General features: G+C 37.8%; 1 protein-coding gene across 5 annotated transcripts in view; it reads left to right on the top strand.

Annotated features, from left to right (window-relative positions):
* agrn (agrin) overlaps positions 1–17,840 on the top strand; it is a 302,644-nt gene extending 284,804 nt beyond the window's left edge. For 3 of the 5 annotated variants that reach the window (XM_016484758.1, XM_016484763.1, XM_016484759.1), the window contains 10 exons: positions 2,154–2,244; positions 2,933–3,097; positions 3,271–3,382; positions 4,948–4,959; positions 7,237–7,353; positions 7,802–7,985; positions 8,459–8,546; positions 11,646–11,870; positions 13,382–13,485; positions 15,330–17,840. In XM_016484758.1, the coding sequence (XP_016340244.1) occupies positions 2,154–2,244; positions 2,933–3,097; positions 3,271–3,382; positions 4,948–4,959; positions 7,237–7,353; positions 7,802–7,985; positions 8,459–8,546; positions 11,646–11,870; positions 13,382–13,485; positions 15,330–15,487 (1,256 nt within the window). In that variant the 3' untranslated portion in view covers positions 15,488–17,840. The remainder of the gene's footprint in view (positions 1–2,153; positions 2,245–2,932; positions 3,098–3,270; positions 3,383–4,947; positions 4,960–7,236; positions 7,354–7,801; positions 7,986–8,458; positions 8,547–11,645; positions 11,871–13,381; positions 13,486–15,329) is intronic. The other 2 variants (XM_016484760.1, XM_016484761.1) reach the window with 1 other exon arrangement.
* Positions 17,841–18,242: the final 402 nt, after the last annotated feature.

Here is an 18,242-nt window from a genome sequence, read left to right on the forward strand (position 1 = left end):
AGTGCTGAAATTGCGTGATCACGAATCCTTTTATTTTAACACAAGAAGTGTAGACACTGTGAAAGATTCATTGGTCATATATTTATTGTGTTATAACAGAGCTTTATGAGATCGCGATTAACTGAGATGTCAGCTTTTAGTGATAATAAAGGAAGCGCGCTGCTCGCATTCTGCCATGCCAAACCATGCCCGCAGCAGCCCATGCTTGCTTTTCTGTTAAAAATAACAGTGGTTTGTGAATGTCCATGCTTAGCCTAAATAACAAATATTTTATCGGGAGCGTTTATCGCGATTAACTGAGATGTCAGCTTTTAGTGATAATAAAGGAAGCGCGCTGCTCGCATTCTGCCATGCCAAACCATGCCCGCAGCAGCCCATGCTTGCTTTTCTGTTAAAAATAACAGTGGTTTGTGAATGTCCATGCTTAGCCTAAATAACAAATATTTTATCGGGAGTGTTTATGCTGGGATGTTGTGGAGCTTAGGAGATGTTACAGAACCATTTCATGTAAATTTCTACGATGTACTGAAAAAAATCTATATAGATTACTTTTAATGCGGGCGGGAGCGGGACAAAACATGAATGTCGCGGGCGGGAGCGGGACCAGATAAGATATATTTCTGTGGGACCGGGCGGGCCTACTTTAAAGGTTTAGAAGTTACTGTTAAAATTCCCTATGGAGAAAATGAAATGAACTTTTACTTTTGGAACCCGATTATCACACATTGTAGAGCTTCCAACTCATTTACATCACCATCAAGTCTTTACTGACTGTTAAAAACTTAAAAAACTTAATTTTCATGATTATCATTGCTGCCTGTCTGTATCAGCGATACTATTTCAGTATTTTTATTAACAATATGATATCACTAATAGTGGGCGGGCCAGTTTCATCATTCACAAGGTACCCCAGGCTTGCAGTAGGCCTATGTCATTGCACACACATTCAAGCACCTGTTCAACCCAGAACTATCAAATGAGGGGGGCCAGAGAGTCACCTCTTCGTCTAAGAAAGTCTCCATTAGCGAGTGATTAAAATAAATTGAGGTGAACCAGAATCAATGAGTTGAGCTCATCCATCAGACGGAGTGTGTTTTTTTTTATCGCTTGAATCAATGAGATGAGTAATTCTATCAGTCAGCTGCACATCATGATTAATGGGGAGTCAGTCGGGCAAAGTGTCCAGGGAGAGTGGCTCTCTCGGATAACAGACTGTCCAGCACTGTTTGGCTTTTCAGAAATGACAGTAAGTCAGTAACAGGAGAGCGCTCCCTTCTGGGCGAGGTTAGAAGGTAAAATACATGCAGCATGCTGAAAGAAGGAAATTTACGTGACATAACGGTCTAGTCAGGAAACACTTGACTCTTAGGAGTTACAATTGTCACTGAAGCACTGCTGGCCTAAAGAATAATTAAAGAATAAATAAAAAGTAATACAGGTACATGATTTATCCATTAGCTTCCATTTGGAAATTAAGATTTTTATAGTCTATATATATATATATATATATATATATATATAATAATAATAATATATTCAGTAAGAAAAAAATGCTAGTTTGCTAAGCAATACATAATTCTAAAGCTAATTTACAATATGTTTGTGCTTTACAAAAGGGTCATACTTCATACTTTCTTTTCTACTAGTTTTGTGAAAGTGGAATGTTTTATATAAAAATGTTGTAGTTTAATGGAATATTTCAAAATAACTATGTAAAAGAAAGATTGTTCAGTTGTCAGTAATTTACCAAACAACAGGCCTGTCCTGTGCTATTGAATGTTGCCAATTCCTAAGCTGCTATTTCTGCAGTGCAGAAATAGAGGCCTCTCCTTTGTCACTTTCCATTTTGACTTCTCACTTCCTTGTGGTGTCTGCAAGTGTTGTGTCTTCTTGTACAATAGCGAAGCTGCCGCTGTGTTAAACAATAGCTAATTAGCTTTTTAATCTCAGTCTACCATCCCAGACTGAGCATGCGCTCATCCTGTGTAATTACTACAGGGCGCATGCTGGGCTGAGTGGCAGTGCTATGTGCTGATGGGTGTGAGTGTATGTGTGATCGTGTAAGCTATATACAGTGTCACTGTCTGGTCTCATAACTGGAGGAACATCTCAAACACATTGTTATCTAATAGACTTTTTTTCATATTTTCCAGTGTCAGACAAGGGAGGCGCTTTCATTCCTTACTTTACTGGAGACTCTTTCCTGGAGCTCAAGGGCCTTCATCTCTACGGCCAGGATCTGAGGTATTACATTACATATTGGCTATTGTTTTTTGCATTTATTATAATGATGCACATAGTCGTGTTATATTAGTAGTGGTCTTCTGAAATGAGACCTCTAAGTCCTCTCTCTGCATTTGTTTTATTTAGCTCATTCATGTTAGTTAAATTCAATGTTTTTATTAAGAAGAATAATTATATTTGATATGAAAGTGCCTTGTATATTAATAATACAGTATTGTGTTGTATATTAATAATACAATAATAATGATGATGATAATCATACAATAAATAAACATTTTTGTGTATTGGTTACTGCTAACGTTTTTCTGTATTGTTGTTAATATTTTTAACAGTTACTAAATATATAACCTTCTTTTCGGACCAAATATCTTATTAATGATGCCTTTTTCTCAGACCATTATTCAAAAAATACTTGGTAAACACCACTTGTTTAATTAGGCTTCATCTCACTCAGATTATTTCACGTTTCAAGTAATTTCAAATTCATTTAGATTTCGGACATGTTGGATTGAAAAATTATGTTCAGTTGTTTGAGCTGTTAACTCAGTAATTAGTCCATCTGTTTCCACAAATTTTGATGCATATTTGCTAGCTAAATGCAAACATTGTTTCTCACATTACTTTTGCCTGTATCAAGGAAGAAAACCGCTTTTATGTATCTAATTGAACTATACTTATTTGTTCATAGGCAAAAGTTCAGCATGACTGTGGTTCTGTTGGCCAATGACTCCAAAGGCATGATCTTCTACAACGGTCAAAAGACAGACGGCAAAGGAGATTTCATCTCTCTCTCCTTGAATGATGGTATCCTAGAGTTTCGATATGATCTAGGCAAAGGGCCAGCTGTCATTAGGTAAACAGCACTCTCTATAGTTATATTCAAATGCAGTTCAATTCAAATAACTCCGCTGTGTTGTGTTCAGTTACTCTTTCAATTATCTAACTAGCTTTTGGGTTTATTCTCATATTGCTATTAAGAGGGGCAAATAAACATTTTTCCCATCTTTTTGCGTGTGTGCGCAACAGGAGTAAAGAAAAAATCAAGCTGAACGAATGGAACACAGTGAATCTGGAGAGGGCCAGCAGAAAAGGAGAGATCAGCATTAACGGCAAAGACCCCGTCAGAGGAGAGGCACCGGTATGAGAACCCTCTTATGCTTATGCTGCCCTATAAAGGCCACAAACATCACACTTCTTTACAAGAACAAGTCAAACTAGCTAACTAACCTTGCCCAAAAGTACTGCGGTGGTACTTTGATATACAGTGGAGTCCAAAAGCACAAATAGTTTTTGGGGATTTTGGAAATTTTGACTGAAAATAAAGAAATATTTCAGATTGAGCACTATTTCAATGTCACTAATCAAATAATATGTGACACTGATAATGTGACTCTGTCCAGACAGTCAGATGTTCTTCCGCTGAAGCTCAAGATTCTCTTTGAATCATCATGAAGAACTTGCTCATCAGTTTTTACACAAACTTGTGGAGTTCATACAGCTCCAGTGCTGCTGTCATTAAAGCAAAAGAGAGAGTTATTCTAAAATTTGACATTTTGACGTTATTCTAACATTTTTTTTACTCAAATTGTTTGGTTGACAGTGTCAGCTGTGATAAAAAAAAAAAGTATTAAATTAAGATATACAAGCATTTTCAAAAAAAAAAAAAGCTTTAGACCCCACTATACAACATGGTATTGAATGATTACCATATTCACATGCCATGATATTGACATTTCAGATAATACTATGGTATCATTATGGTAGATTTCAAAGAAACCATGATATTACCATGATTGACCAGAAAGTCATGCTTTGTTTGCATTCTTTAAAGTTTAGTTTGCTGCTTTTTACGCAGGGTCTGGGGGTGCATGTGTGGGAAGCTTTCGAACTTTTATGCCTCGTACTTGTGGTCTTTTGTCTGTGCAATTTTTTAATTGCCATGTGGAAATGACTCTGTCTGTTGTGCTATGGATTCACACCCACTCAGATCAATCCCAGCAGCCTCTGCCTGAGCTTGTGTCAAACCCGTAGTACGACAGCAGAACAATCGGACCGCTCTCATACACAAATCGAGGCCGTGTAATAATCTCGAAACTCTCTCATCCTCCAGTTATTCTAAATAGTGTAATTTGTGATTAGCTTGATGTAGTCTTACGCGTAGGCACTTAAGTGTGCCTTTTTTCATCATTAAACCTTCCTACGTATGATAATTGTGTTTCATTTCAGCAGTAGAGGCAGGCAAATCTTATTAAAGCGAGAGAGTGAGAGGATGAGAGAGGAAAAACTGTGAAGAAACCAGAAGGGTCTTGTTCCAAAGGGGCCGTCTGCAGCGAAACCCCGAGAGAAATGCTTTGATGGCCTCAGCTGTTCCACTGAACAGACTCTGACTACACTTCCATATCATAAAGCAAATATAAATAATGCGGGTGCAGTAGTGTAAAACATAGCGCAACTTTAATGCCATTTCTGATTTACTCTGAACATTTGTTTCTGAGGCACTGTACACACATATATTTATTTGCTTGCGACCTGCATGCTAAGTGTCTTGCTTGAGCTACGCCTGTGAATATTTTATTCCTCAAGCTTACAGTTTACTGCATGGGTTCTGTTCTGTGTGTACTGACATCCTCTGTGTTTTCTACACTGGTAACATTTTTTTTCTTCCTTCCCCTGTGCTCTTTTTGTGTGCTGTCTGGATATAAGAAATCACGCAAGGTAATGACTGAAGTCTGAAATCGCTTTCTCGAATCAACATCCTCATTCCCACCAAAAGCAGCTGCCCATTTCAGCTTCATTGTTCATTAGTCAAGATATGGTAGAGGATCAAACGAAACGAAGGGGAGGGTTTTTTTCTTCTTCTCTTCAAACCATTCCATATGCTGAAAGGAGCGAGGCAGAGAGAGATTTGGCTTTCACCTCAGACCAGCTGGTATGGGGGCGACGAAGGAGAGAGTTATCATTTGACCACCATTGTTTCATCACCCTTCCAACAACAATGAAATGTCTTCATTAGTCTCGCGTGGGAGGGCCATTAAACCGCCTCACTGTGGATGTAGACTGCGAAAGCAATGCTGCTGGCGTGGGAGAGAAAGGGAGTGTTATCACGAGAAGAAAGAGATGTGAGAGGAAGAGCGCGTGGTACAGAGCTAGGAGTTGTTCTTTTGCCACATTTGTTTTGGACCCTTCAAGGGTGTCTTACTTTTTTTTTTTGTTGTTTGTTTGTTTGAGGTGGTACCAATGACAGTCTTGGCTCACTTCCTGCCCTAGACAACATAAGACATGGCCAAAGAGAAAGACATTCTATAAATAAGTGCGAGACATGATAGTCTAGTGGTAGAGTTTCTTTTTAGAATCCGAGGGATTTCAGATGTTCAGATGTGTAACTTTTGAACCCAAAACTTTTTAAACTTTTGGGATAAGTCTCTTATGTTTTCACCAATGCATTTATTTGATCAAAAAATGCAGTAAAAACAGTAATGTTGTAAAATATTATTATAATTTAAAATAACTCTATTCTATTACTATTTGAATATTTTATTATATATCTTTTTTCATATATATATATATATATATATGTGTGTGTGTTTTGTAACATTATAAATGTCTTTACTGTCACTAACATTTTTATATTTTTTATTAATGTATAATACTATTGGGTTTTTATTTATTTATTTATTGCAAGGAAAACTTCTGAACCCGACAGCTAGTGATGATTTACATTGTGATCAACTTTGACATTTTAAAAATAATATCATTTTCAGTTTAAAGCAAATGATCTGCACAAGGTGCAGCTCAGTTGAACTGTCCGCGTTTCTACCAATGATTTTTATTTTATTTTTTTATTTTTTTTTTGTTGCCTACAACAGTCGTGCAACTTATCGAAGATACTCATTTTTCTTGGAAATTGCATACAAATTCTTGGCTTTGAAATCGGAGGGGGCACGTGCCAGTTTGAGTGGGCATGATGCTTCTAGGGCCCTTGGGGAAACTATCTAAATAACACTGACAGTTAGCTATTCACTTCACCTGCTCAATCTCAGTCAGCTCGTGTTGGCAGAGAACGAGAGAGTGAAAATGTCTCTCCCAGCCTGTGGCTGTCGGTGCATTGCAGCTTTGTGTCAAGACTTCTCATTGCACACGTCTCTGACCACATGAAACAGCAGCTGGGTAAAAACATTCCTGGCTATTCTGTCTTGGCCCAACCGCATGCTTGGACTGGCCTCCAGGTCCGTAGCCAGAGCTTTTCAAGCCTTCGCCTGTATCCGTACTTAGCTATTCTTCTTTTTATATCTCTGGAATGAGAGCTGGACCACACGTCAGAAATTGGCATTGCTGTTGATGTCCCATCTTTTTTTCCCTGGCAGTTAACTTGCCTTTCCCCCAAGGCAATTATTGGCCTACATAAAATAAAGATTTTTAATTCTTTTCAAGTAGAGCCTCATGCAGAAAAATCCCACTGTAACTAAAGCGATTTTCACACAGGTTGAAGAAACGCTCATTTCATGATCATCTGCATTGTAAGCTATACACCAATTAGAGTTTACAACTCAAGATTTTAAAGGTCCAAGGAACAATCAGGCATCCATTACTCTCTTTCATTAAAAAACCATCCATATCAGTCGTCCTCATTTCAATCGCTTCAATTTTCTCTCTCACTTTTTTTCTACCTCTTTTCCTCCTGTCTAATTTGTTAGATTCAGAGTCATTTACCATTCAGGGAACTGAGCTTAAATCAATTATGGTTTTGTAATGCAACACTTACACTGATGTGGATAAGGATTAGGTGTAAAAGTTGAATCAATAAGCCTGCTGATGTACAGTAAACATCCACTCTTCTACTGATTTTACTGCAGTTGCTCTACTAGATGACCCATACAAATTTATAGCCATTTTATTTGCATTAAAGGATGTGACTTTTATTAAGTTTGAAGAGTGAATAGAGGACGAGGAACAGTTCATGTGGTTTCTCACACTCATTTTTGTACTCTCCAGAATCAGCACACGGATCTTAATCTGAAGGAGTCGCTCTTTGTGGGCGGAGCCCCAGATTTCCGCAAAGTAGCCAGAGCTGCTGCGATTAAAGGTGGCTTCAAAGGGGCCATTCAGAAGGTGAGAGCTATTACAGATGCATTAAAGTCATGAATTCCCATTTGCATCCCATTTTACTTCCATCAGTTGATGTATGTTTAGAGTGAAACAGGATATTCAGTGAGAATAAATCTGAATTTACCCACTGGGAATTAAATGGATAGTAAAAAATGGATGTTACTTACAAGAATGAAGCCAGATCTAAATGTAATTTGCTAAAACACCCCCTAAATAACTGTTTGACTATTGGTTAACATTGTCCAATGGCCTGTTTCAGAAGAAGCACAACTTAGTATATTTGGACACAAAATAACTTTTTTTATGTTTTCTACTTTAAAATAACACGTACTAATGAATCCTCCACAGTAAGACCAGGAACATGCATTAAAAAAGGAAATTGTTTTGACATCAGCAAATAGTTTCAACTGTTTTTGAAAATAATTTTGGTTTTAAACATCTATCTTCATAGATTACTCTGATGGGAATTCCAATCCTGAAAGCTGATAACGCACTTCACTCCAGTGATGTGTCCATGTATCCCTACCACCCCTGCTCCAAAGATGTTTGTGAGAACGGAGGCCGCTGCAACCCCCTGTTGGACAGCTATGAGTGCGTCTGCCTCCACGGATTCGCTGGACAGCACTGCCAGGATGGTAAGTGCTTTATTTCATCACTATTTTTAATGCAAAATCGTATTACCCAGTACAGCCTCTCCTCCAACTCCCTCACACTCCTTTAAGGCAAGATTTGCATACGTCTTTTGAATACATCAACACACAACTTACTTAAAAGAAAATGCTCATGGCAGTTTTAGCCACTCATATGCTCCATATGTAGATTTAGCTAAATACACACCTCCAAACTTTCACAAATAATACCAGCCATCGTCCTTGTTCGATTTGTAAGCTTATCACAAACACACATTGGAACAGTTGCAAGAAACCCAAGAACTTTTGCTCACCTCATTAACCTTGCTGGGTCCTACTGTTGCATCTTTAACCTTAATTAACCCACAAAAGCATGAAGCCTGCAATATATCACGCTTTCCTTCTTTGTTTTAATTAAACTGTGCTGTGTCTCATATCGATTAGTGTAATTTCACTCCATCTTCTTTCCTCCCTTCCAGCAATATTCGAGAAATCTGCTGGGGACACCGAGGCCATTGCATTTGATGGTCATACATTCATCGAATATCACAACGGAGTCACCAAGAGGTAATGTCAATGGCCTCCCCAATGATCACGATCCGCCCTGAGCATCCCATCCCATCTCTATATTAGCAGTCAATGAGGGGTGATGACAAGCTAGATTACTCCGGCCCCATTTAAGGTCCAACGTGCTTCCTCGTTTTAGCTAATGGTTTGATCTCATCAATTACCACTTCCACTGGCCTGTCTCTTTGGTTTTCCATGAACCCTGCCTGGTTCTAATTAGCGTAGCACCCGAAGGAGTCTCATGACTCCACTACGACGTACCACACTTATGCGCTGTAATGAACCTTCCTCCACCATCACTGGGATCTCAAAACCACACGTCTCCACTACCACACATATCCTAAAGCACCTTGGATGGTCATGTCTTGATAATTGCTTCCTTCTTCACTTATCAGATGATTTCTCTTCCTTTGGATGGTCTGATATGTCAGCGGTCCAGCAAGCACCAATTACAGTCAAGCGTTTTCTCGGTTTCTAGTAGAAAGGACTGCATTTTTAAACCCGTCACAAGTGTTATATATTATATATTGCAATGTCTCCACCAGTGTTGAGGAAGCTACTTTAAAAATCTAGCTTCCAAAGCTACTCATATTTTAAATTAGTTAAATTACAGTGAAAATACCCTATTGAAAGTATAGATATCTACACTGAAGATTACTAAAAGTTGTTAACTACAGTGAATCTATTTATAAAGGACAGATATGACAGTTTTTCTGGCACAAAGGATCTCAATTAGGATAACCTTGTTTAAATTTTTATTAAAATACTGTAATTTAAACATCCTGATTCAAAAATATGATGAACAGCAGAACTTAGCTAAATATTTGACTACATTAGCTCTAAATCCATATAAAATGAATTGATCCTTCCAGTCCTACATGTAAGTCAGGGAATCGTTTTATAACTAGATGAACTGATTGACATCAGATTTGACATTAGAAAAATGTTAGTATCATTGCTGCTTTTCACTGACCATACAACTGAGAAATGCACCTCATACTACTTATTTGACAAACTAGCACTGTGAAACATGGTGAATCTTAATGTAGGACACACAGCGTCACTCTTCTCTGTTTTATGTGTATTGTGTGTTTGTGTTTGTGTCGACCTGTCTGTCTCTGTACACAGCTTTTGTTGTCTTTGCTCTTGTCTGTCTGTCTCATGTGAGTCTACTCTGTTGTCTTCCTGCTGCTCTCAAGCCAAGTGACCAATGAGATCCCAGAGTAAGTAACCCGGAGACATTCTGGGGTGGATTTGATTAAGTGAAACTAACCTTTTCAAAGACAAACCACTGACTTAACCCAACATAAGGCTTTCTTTTTTTTCCTTGCATTGCCATTTACATCACATTCAAAAAAAAAATACAGGGCTCATCTATTTTTCCAGGAAAGGTGCATTTTCATCAGAAACCAGTTTCAGAAATGCATGTTTGGCATGAATGATGATGAGCATTGTGATACTCTGATAGATTCCCACAGGAACCATGCATGGAAATACCTGAACCGACTTTGGAAATACGTCTGTGTGTATTCTTATGTTAAAAAATAATGAAGCCCCTTTTAACTGCAAGTTTTATTTAACTTTTTGAAGCACGATATGTATCAATATTTAGTTGGTATTTACAGCTGGGTTTAAATGGCATTTTGCCGCCCCATTAGGGAAATGTTCAATCTGTTATAGTGTTCCTTTTAGTGATTCTTATTTTAAAGTATTTGTTTCCTTCTGAATGTAATTAAGTGTCTAAGTGGCTGCACTGAGCCCTTAAAAAGCTGGCAGCTTGATTAAATGGAATTATGTTATATATTATGCTCATGAAAAGTTCCTGCCAGGCTTTTAAGCCACGTCATTTTGTTTGTCAAATCGCTCCCAGTGATTTCTAATAATTGTGCCCAAGGATGAAAGCAAATGTGGCACATTAATCAAGGATTTGTCTCTCAAAACCGGATGTAATTAAAGAGGCTTCGTCCAGTAGAGAAAGCGAGCCACCGCTGGCATCAATAACGGTTAGGGACAAGGCCCTCTTCATTGACTTTCACTATTCTTGGGGTTTAATGCATGTCACTTCCTGTACAAATGAAGTGTCAGATTAAAATTAATCTCAACCAAGAAAGCTGACCAGCCCTTCAAAATGAGTGTCATCAATTTAGCTTGATCTGGTTTTGAACAGAGCCCTTAAAGTTAATGAATTCCTCAGAGGACGCCGGCATAGTGGCGCCACATCTGTGGGAGTAGAGTCATATTTCTGTTAGTATTTACTGTGCTCTTCATCTGTCTTTATTCTCTCTCTTTAGCTCAGCAGCCTTGGATCAATCTCCGTTTTGTCTTTGTCTTGTCTGTGTCTTTATTCGTGGTGTCACTTGTCTTTCTCCTGTTTACACGTTACCTGATTTAGCAAACAAGTCCCCACACACTTGCTATCCTGTATCACAAATGCGATCTCGCTTTCTCAAATAATGGCTCTCTTGATGCCACAATTGCAGGTACACCACTGAGAACAAAGGAATTGTTGTAAAAATAGCTGCTTTTTTTCTGTGGCGTATCTGTGGGTGCTTGCAATGGGGCAGAACGTGAGGTGTGTTGGATTAAATCGGCTCCCCGTTGGCCTGAACAATGACACCGTCCTCCCCGAGGACGGGCAGATGTCACCTTCTCTATGCCTTACAAGGGAGTGCTGCATCCAGGGAACCAGATCAAAACACACATCAGACGGCAGCTGATATGGGCTTCCTTCCTTAGCGCTCCCTGCGCAGGAAGAGAAAATCTAGAGCTTGAAGGCAGATTAGGAAGTGTTAACTTGGAGATAACCTAAAGTGTGTCACCAGCCCTCTCACACATACACGTGTTCGAAAGGCCCTTCCCCCATCAGCGTGGCCTAGTTTACCTAGTTTCATACAGACCCACAACTGTTCAGTCTGCTCATTAGTTTATCAAACCCTTACTGGGTTTTTGACTATCAAAGTTACGTTTTCACTCATAATTCTATCACTGTTGTTGATAAAATAGCAGGTAAGTAAGGGTTTCATGCACGTCCTGTGGTTTACACGGCGTCTCTGAAACGGCAATGGATTTGTGACAGCATTTCCTGTCTCTTTGATGTAGTGAGAAGGCCCTGCTGGTGAATAAATTTGAACTGAGCATCAGGACTGAGTCTACTCATGGTCTGATTTTGTGGAACGGGAAGGGAGTGGAGCGTTCCGACTACATCGCCCTCGCCATTGTGGACGGCCGTGTGCAGATGACCTATGACCTCGGCTCCAAGCCTGTTGTGCTGCACTCCTCTGTACGGGTCAACACCAACCGCTGGATACGAATCAAGGCCAGCAGGTAAAACCCCAAGAGTTTTTCCATCATTGCCTCAGGTTTGACATAGAGTAGTTTTAGACATTTACAGGGCTCAACAGTTAGAAATTTGTCTACTTGCCGAGCCAACAACTTTATTGGCCCCCAATAACAGTTATTCATTTTAAATTATAAAAATTTGTTTAGAATTCTGAATGTTCCAATGTAAAATGTATACTTTTTATTTATTATTTAATATTTATTATAAAATTATTTTTAAGAATATACAGTACCATTCAAAAGTTTGGGGTTGGTAAGTGTTTTTAATGTTTTTTCATCTCTTATGCTCACCAAGGCTTCATTTATTTGATCAAAAATACTCTAAAATAATATAACTAAAATAATATAACTCTTTTCTGTTTTAATCTATTTTAAAATGAATTTATTTCTCTGATGGTAAAGCTGAATTTTCAGCATCATTACTCCAGTCTTCAGTGTCCCATGATCCGTCAGAAATCATTCTAATATGCTGATTTGGTGCTCAAGAAACATTTCTTATTATTATCAATGTTAAAAACAGTTGCTGTTTAATATTTATGACACTATCATAGATTTTTCAGGATTCTTTTATGAACAGAATGTTCAAAGAAGACCATTTATTTGAAATAGAAATCAGTAATATTACAAATGTCTTTTCTGTCACTTTTGAACAATTTAATGCATCTGCTGAATAACAGTATTCATTTCTTAAAAAAAAAAAATCTTACTGACGCCCTAACTTTAAAATAGAAGTGTATAAATGTATTTTTAATTCAAATATTTAGTTTTCTTTGGTTAAAATTAGAAACCTGCCATAATTTCAGAAATGCTTGAAAAATGCTGCAAAATAATACACAGCAAAACATACTGATTGTTTTATAATTTTTCAACCAATTCTTACTGACACTACAGTACCATGTCTATTATTCTTTCATTTCAACAAAGCCTTATTTATAAACAATTTTACCTAGCTGGTACGTTTATACAAGGCATAGAAATGCATATACAGTACATAATAATAAAAAAAGTAAATAATGAAGTTTTGTCAACTTTCCCAAAATTCCCTCACACTGACCCTGGTACAGCTGACCGTCCTTATTATTGAACCCTGTTTTATATATGACACAATTTGCCATAGAATGACGGACATTTATATTTATCACAGTTTTGCCATAGAAATGTTTGCCAGCAGTGGCAGTCATTTATATTTGCCTCAGGTGTGCCATAGAGGTGTTTGCCAGTAATGACAGACAATTATATTTACCAAAAAATTTGCTATAGACATTTCCCAATAGTGGCATGTTGTCCAAAGCTTGCTGCAGGTTTATGACTACAAGTGAAAAGCTGCAATCTTGTTTTCCCTTATGACTACAATTTAATTTGCCACTAATTTAGTACATATTAACTGCAAGTTTGCCAGAAGGCCAGTCTTCAGGAAATGTGAGGGAAAATCACATTTTCAGTGTTAATGCTGAGCTGTGACTCGCCATCTTCCTGTACTTCTCTATTCTCCACAGAGCGCTCAGAGATGGCTCGCTGCAGGTTGGTAATGAGGCAGCTGTCACTGGGTCATCACCCTTGGCTGCCACACAGCTGGACACAGACGGCGCTCTCTGGTTGGGTAAGTCCCTCTTACGCCGCTTTGCTCAATCGTAGCTCATTTACAAACCGTATACATAAACCTGCTCCGACACACCGAATATCAAGAGTCCCAACACTTAGCTTGTAATGTCTAATTGGATCTTCCCCCACAGTGAGTGCTTTTGAAGAGCTACACCTCTTGTTACCCCTTAGCATCACTCAAAAACGTCTATGTTAAGACTCAATATTACCTAATTATGTTTAATTAATAATTCCAGGATGAGTCTTTACTATAGGGTGTTTTAAAAACTCTAATGTCCCAGTGTTTGCCTTCTCTTTCTCTTTTGACAAACCTATAAAGATTAAAAAGGATGATTTATTCCATTTTAAGGGTGCAAAATCTTCTTATAAGGTTGCAAAAAGTATTTCAGCACAGGCCAGCCAGTAGAGCAGGTGCTGTGGATGCCCGGTGGCTAGAATACATTATCCTCAGACAGCCCGAACATCAAGAGCTCCCTCTGAAAATCCCTTCTTTCAAATGTCATTATTTATTTACTTATTCAGATGTAATTCACTTGAAATTAGCCCTGTCAATTCTACCGTTGCAAGCATACAATCCAATTAAAGGGGAAACACGCGGGGAGGCGAAAGGAAGAGAGAGAACTGGGTGAAACGTGAGCGAACTGCAACAGGGGGAGACATTTTCGCCCGTGCTCAAGAGCAGGAGACGGAGCTGGATTTTCAACAGTGTCAGGTCCCCGAGGGAGGCGAGCGTAACTCTTACTCAGAAAGCTGTCAGGGAACGTCCCCAGAGCCTGGCCTCCCAAAAACACTGTTTGATCTTCTCACCTGTTCCTGAGTGTTGTGTCTATATCTTTCTACATTCTGACACCCCCACCTTACACCTTCAGTGTCTCAGGCGTGATTAAGTTTTTAACAGTCTTCTACTCAGGGTTTCCATAAGCCACAGACTCTTCATCAGCCTTTAATAATGTATAGTGATGTAGCTTGCCTGCATGGCGGGTAATATCTCAGGTTACATTAAGATATTACCCGTCATGCAGGCAAGCTACAGGTCATACTATAGGTCAGTGATCTATACTGTACAGTACAAGTGTCCATGGTAAAAAAGAAAAAATTGTTGTAATTGTAAAAATATGTAATATCTTTTTGAAAAGACATTTTTTTTAAGTTCTTTGTGTACTTTGTGTTCATGTTGGTTTCATGGGGTTTTGAAAACTGTTTATAGAATTTTAAAGAAAAATATACATTTGATGACTCTTAGAATTGCATAGGGAGTAACCAACAAGTAAAAGATGAAAGCAGTTGTGTATACCCATCTTTAAAAATCTAGATTAAAGGCATTACTTATAAATATCATGAATTATTAATTCACAAGAAAAAAAAATGTGTGTGTGTGTGTATATACAGTGTATATATATATATATATGTGTGTGTGTGTGTGTGTGTGTGTGTGTGTGTGTAACTTGCTAAAGCTTTTCTTGCTAAAATTTAATTCTTTTAATGAGGCTTTTTGCTCCATTTTGATATCAGGATAGGTGTATCACCCTGACATTTTTTTACTTTATGCCCCCCAAAAATATCAATATTAAATAATTCAGAAATGAAAAAAAAACATGCTCATCATAGAAAAGGTGTATTTCTGAAAAAGTAAAAGGAGTATCATCGTCTTATATCCAATGTGATGGCATGCATTTCTTACAACCTCTTGTGTGTTTTAAGTGATTAGATGGCTGTTTATACCAATTTCGTGATGTCCTCTACTAATTGAATGGTTTATTCAGGTTTATTGTGTGAATATAAAGTGCTGTGCAGTATATCATGTACACTTGATCTGATCATGTCCATTCCTCTCGTCTTCAGGTGGTCTGGAGGAGCTGTCCGTAGCTCGCCGGTTGCACAAGGCTTACAGCACAGGCTTTGTCGGCTGCGTGAAAGACATGATAGTCGACGGGGTGCAACTACATCTGGTTGAGGACGCCTTAAACAGTCCCAAAATATTACACTGTTCTGCCAAATAGTCTGGCACCACGTTCCTCCCAACACCATGTCTACTGCTGTAATTATTTTTATATTTTTGTATACTTTTCTTTGCCTTTTATATTGGAAAAAAATACATTGTTTTAATTATAATTTTGTTTTTTGTTTTGTTTTGTTTTCCCCGTCATTGCGTCCAACCATAATTATGTCACCAGTCAGCGAACATGGTGTTACAAGACAAGCAAAAAGTCGTATTACATCTGTCCTGTTTCTATGACAAACAACTGAACATGTACTTGCTCATTACTTGAACAGTGGCAGATGAGGTTGGTGCTGTTTGTGCCATCTGGATTGCCTTCTCTCGGTGCCATAGCTTGCTGTCCAGCAGTCACCATATATTCCTCTGAGCTATTGCTGTGGTCCATTACTACATTTAAAAAGGTCTAAAAAAATGACTTTCCTCTTTATCGACACCACAGCAACTGTTAAATACACTGAGCAAGACTATGTACGATATTCCTCATTTATGATACCACTAACAAGGGCGAAAGCTCAAAACTTGGAGCTTTTGAATCCTGAAATAATAGTAGCTGACGTAACATTTAGCATTCCTCAAAATTCACTAGTTTTTTTCCTCATGCAAGCATCATTGACCTGTGAGATGTAATAAATAGTAATGAAATACACGAGACTGTGAATTTTGAAGATGCTATTTTTTGTTGCAATCATTCGTTTCATGTGTTGTGCATATCTAAAGAGCAATTACATATATATATATAAATATACTATATGACCATTTGTTGCATGCATCTTTTTAAGTGTTGAGTTGATTTTGCCTTGGTTTTCTTGATCTTCATCATTCCATTCAGGGCAGAAATGTAGCTGACTACATTGCAATCTCGACATTTGAACATTCAAGTTGGGAGATATTGAAATTTTATATATATATTATTATATCTGCTATTTGTCAATCTGGACTTCTTGTGTGTTGTGTGTGTGTTGGGAAAAAAATGGTTGTTGCAAAAACTCAACATTGGGAGGCGCTGTAACACAGAAAGAGAAGAGATGAGAGACTCAAAACACATCGGGTGGACAAAAACAGCATTGACATCCTTGGCATGTTCCGTCATCGAACACAAATCATGTATTCACTGCATTTTTTTTTTTTTTTATCGTATATCAGTTGAAAATGTCGCTTTAAAAAGCTGCCAGCACTTGCTGTAAAAAAGGGATGATGTATGTAGACCCCTTGCATTCTATGACCGTGGCCCCCATAACAGCTGTTCATGTTCAACGGTAACCAGTGAAAATAGTAATGCATGGGTTTGTCAAATCAAAATGGTTTTTGTAACCTGTTCCAAGACAAATGCAATGCTGTGGTGCTGTTTCGGTGTAAGAAATATGAGTTTGATACCAGATGCTTTGCAATATTCCACTACAAATATGCCTGTTCAGGGTAAAGTATCACCATATCTTTTTTTTTTTTTAATGATTATTTTTTGTCATTTTATTTAAAAAATGTTTAACAAACCCTGGAACATGCAAGACCATAATTGTCATCATGTACAGCCCTGTGATTTTTCAAGTATAAATTTGTTACTGAGATTTTGTTTTAGTATTATACACTGGAAGCGAGTCTGACTTGTCTACACACGGCATATCCTGAGTGCGGGGTGGGATTGGGGGAAAATCGATCATTTATGTGTCTAGGGTTTGATCGGCCATCATGAGATGTCTAGTGTTCCAGACTGAGACCAAGAGCCCTTTGTTACTGCACGAGCTGTATGGACCATCCACCCCTTTTAATATAGCGCCCTCACCTTCACTTTTCCAGCGGACTGGATTTTTGATCGCTTTTATATTAATCTGAGTTATTTTTTGACATCCTCGTCCAGTAGCTTTGCTCTCAAGGGATGAGGCTCATGGTGAGGAAATTTGCTCTGTGAATGGAAACTGAGAAATGCCTTAAAATCATTCACCGTTCATAGGTGACAAAAATTTATTTCCATATTGTTCTGTGCTCTCACTTTAGCCAGTATATACGCCTCATTCCCATCATGTAAATTATTTCATAAATGTTAATAATTATATTAATAATGCTTATGAGAATTTCCAGAAGGCCTCAATAATAGTGGTCCTGGACTCTACAAAAATACTGTTTACTGTACAAATACTATTTTCAGTATCTTATTTATGTCTTAAAAAGGATTCTCCGTGTGGCATTTGTAAACTACTGATTTGATTGATTGATTGATTGATTGATTGATTGATTGATTGATTGAACTAGGTCTGATGGGCTGTGCACAGAATGAGAGGCATGACGTTACCATTACTAACTTTATTACTTGTGTCTTGTGTTCCAACCACCATAAAATAAAATGTGAAACAAACTGACCTGACTTTCTGTAACATTTACTCCTGATAATGTCTGTGAATAAATCCTTCCCGTTCCTAAATTATCTAATCCAGAGTCTCCCTAGTGTTATATTATATATTATATTATATTACAGATCAAAAGTTTGGGATTGGTAAGATTTTTTTGTTTGTTTTGTTTTTGAAAGACGTCTCATGTTCACCACTGCTGCATTTATTTAATAAAAATACAGTAAAACAGCACCATTGTGAAATATTACAATTTAAAATAACTGCTCTCTATTTTAATATATTTTCAATTTAAACTTTTTCCTGTGATGACAATGTCTTTACTGTCTATTTTTAGCCACTTTTTAACCATTAATGCATCCTTCCTGAATAAAAGTTGCACCCTTCCTGAATAAATCCTGAATAAATTTTATA

The sequence above is a fragment of the Sinocyclocheilus anshuiensis genome, unplaced genomic scaffold (genome assembly GCF_001515605.1).
Source record: "Sinocyclocheilus anshuiensis isolate Anshui unplaced genomic scaffold, SAMN03320099.WGS_v1.1 scaffold1114, whole genome shotgun sequence".
Taxonomy (NCBI): domain Eukaryota; kingdom Metazoa; phylum Chordata; class Actinopteri; order Cypriniformes; family Cyprinidae; genus Sinocyclocheilus; species Sinocyclocheilus anshuiensis.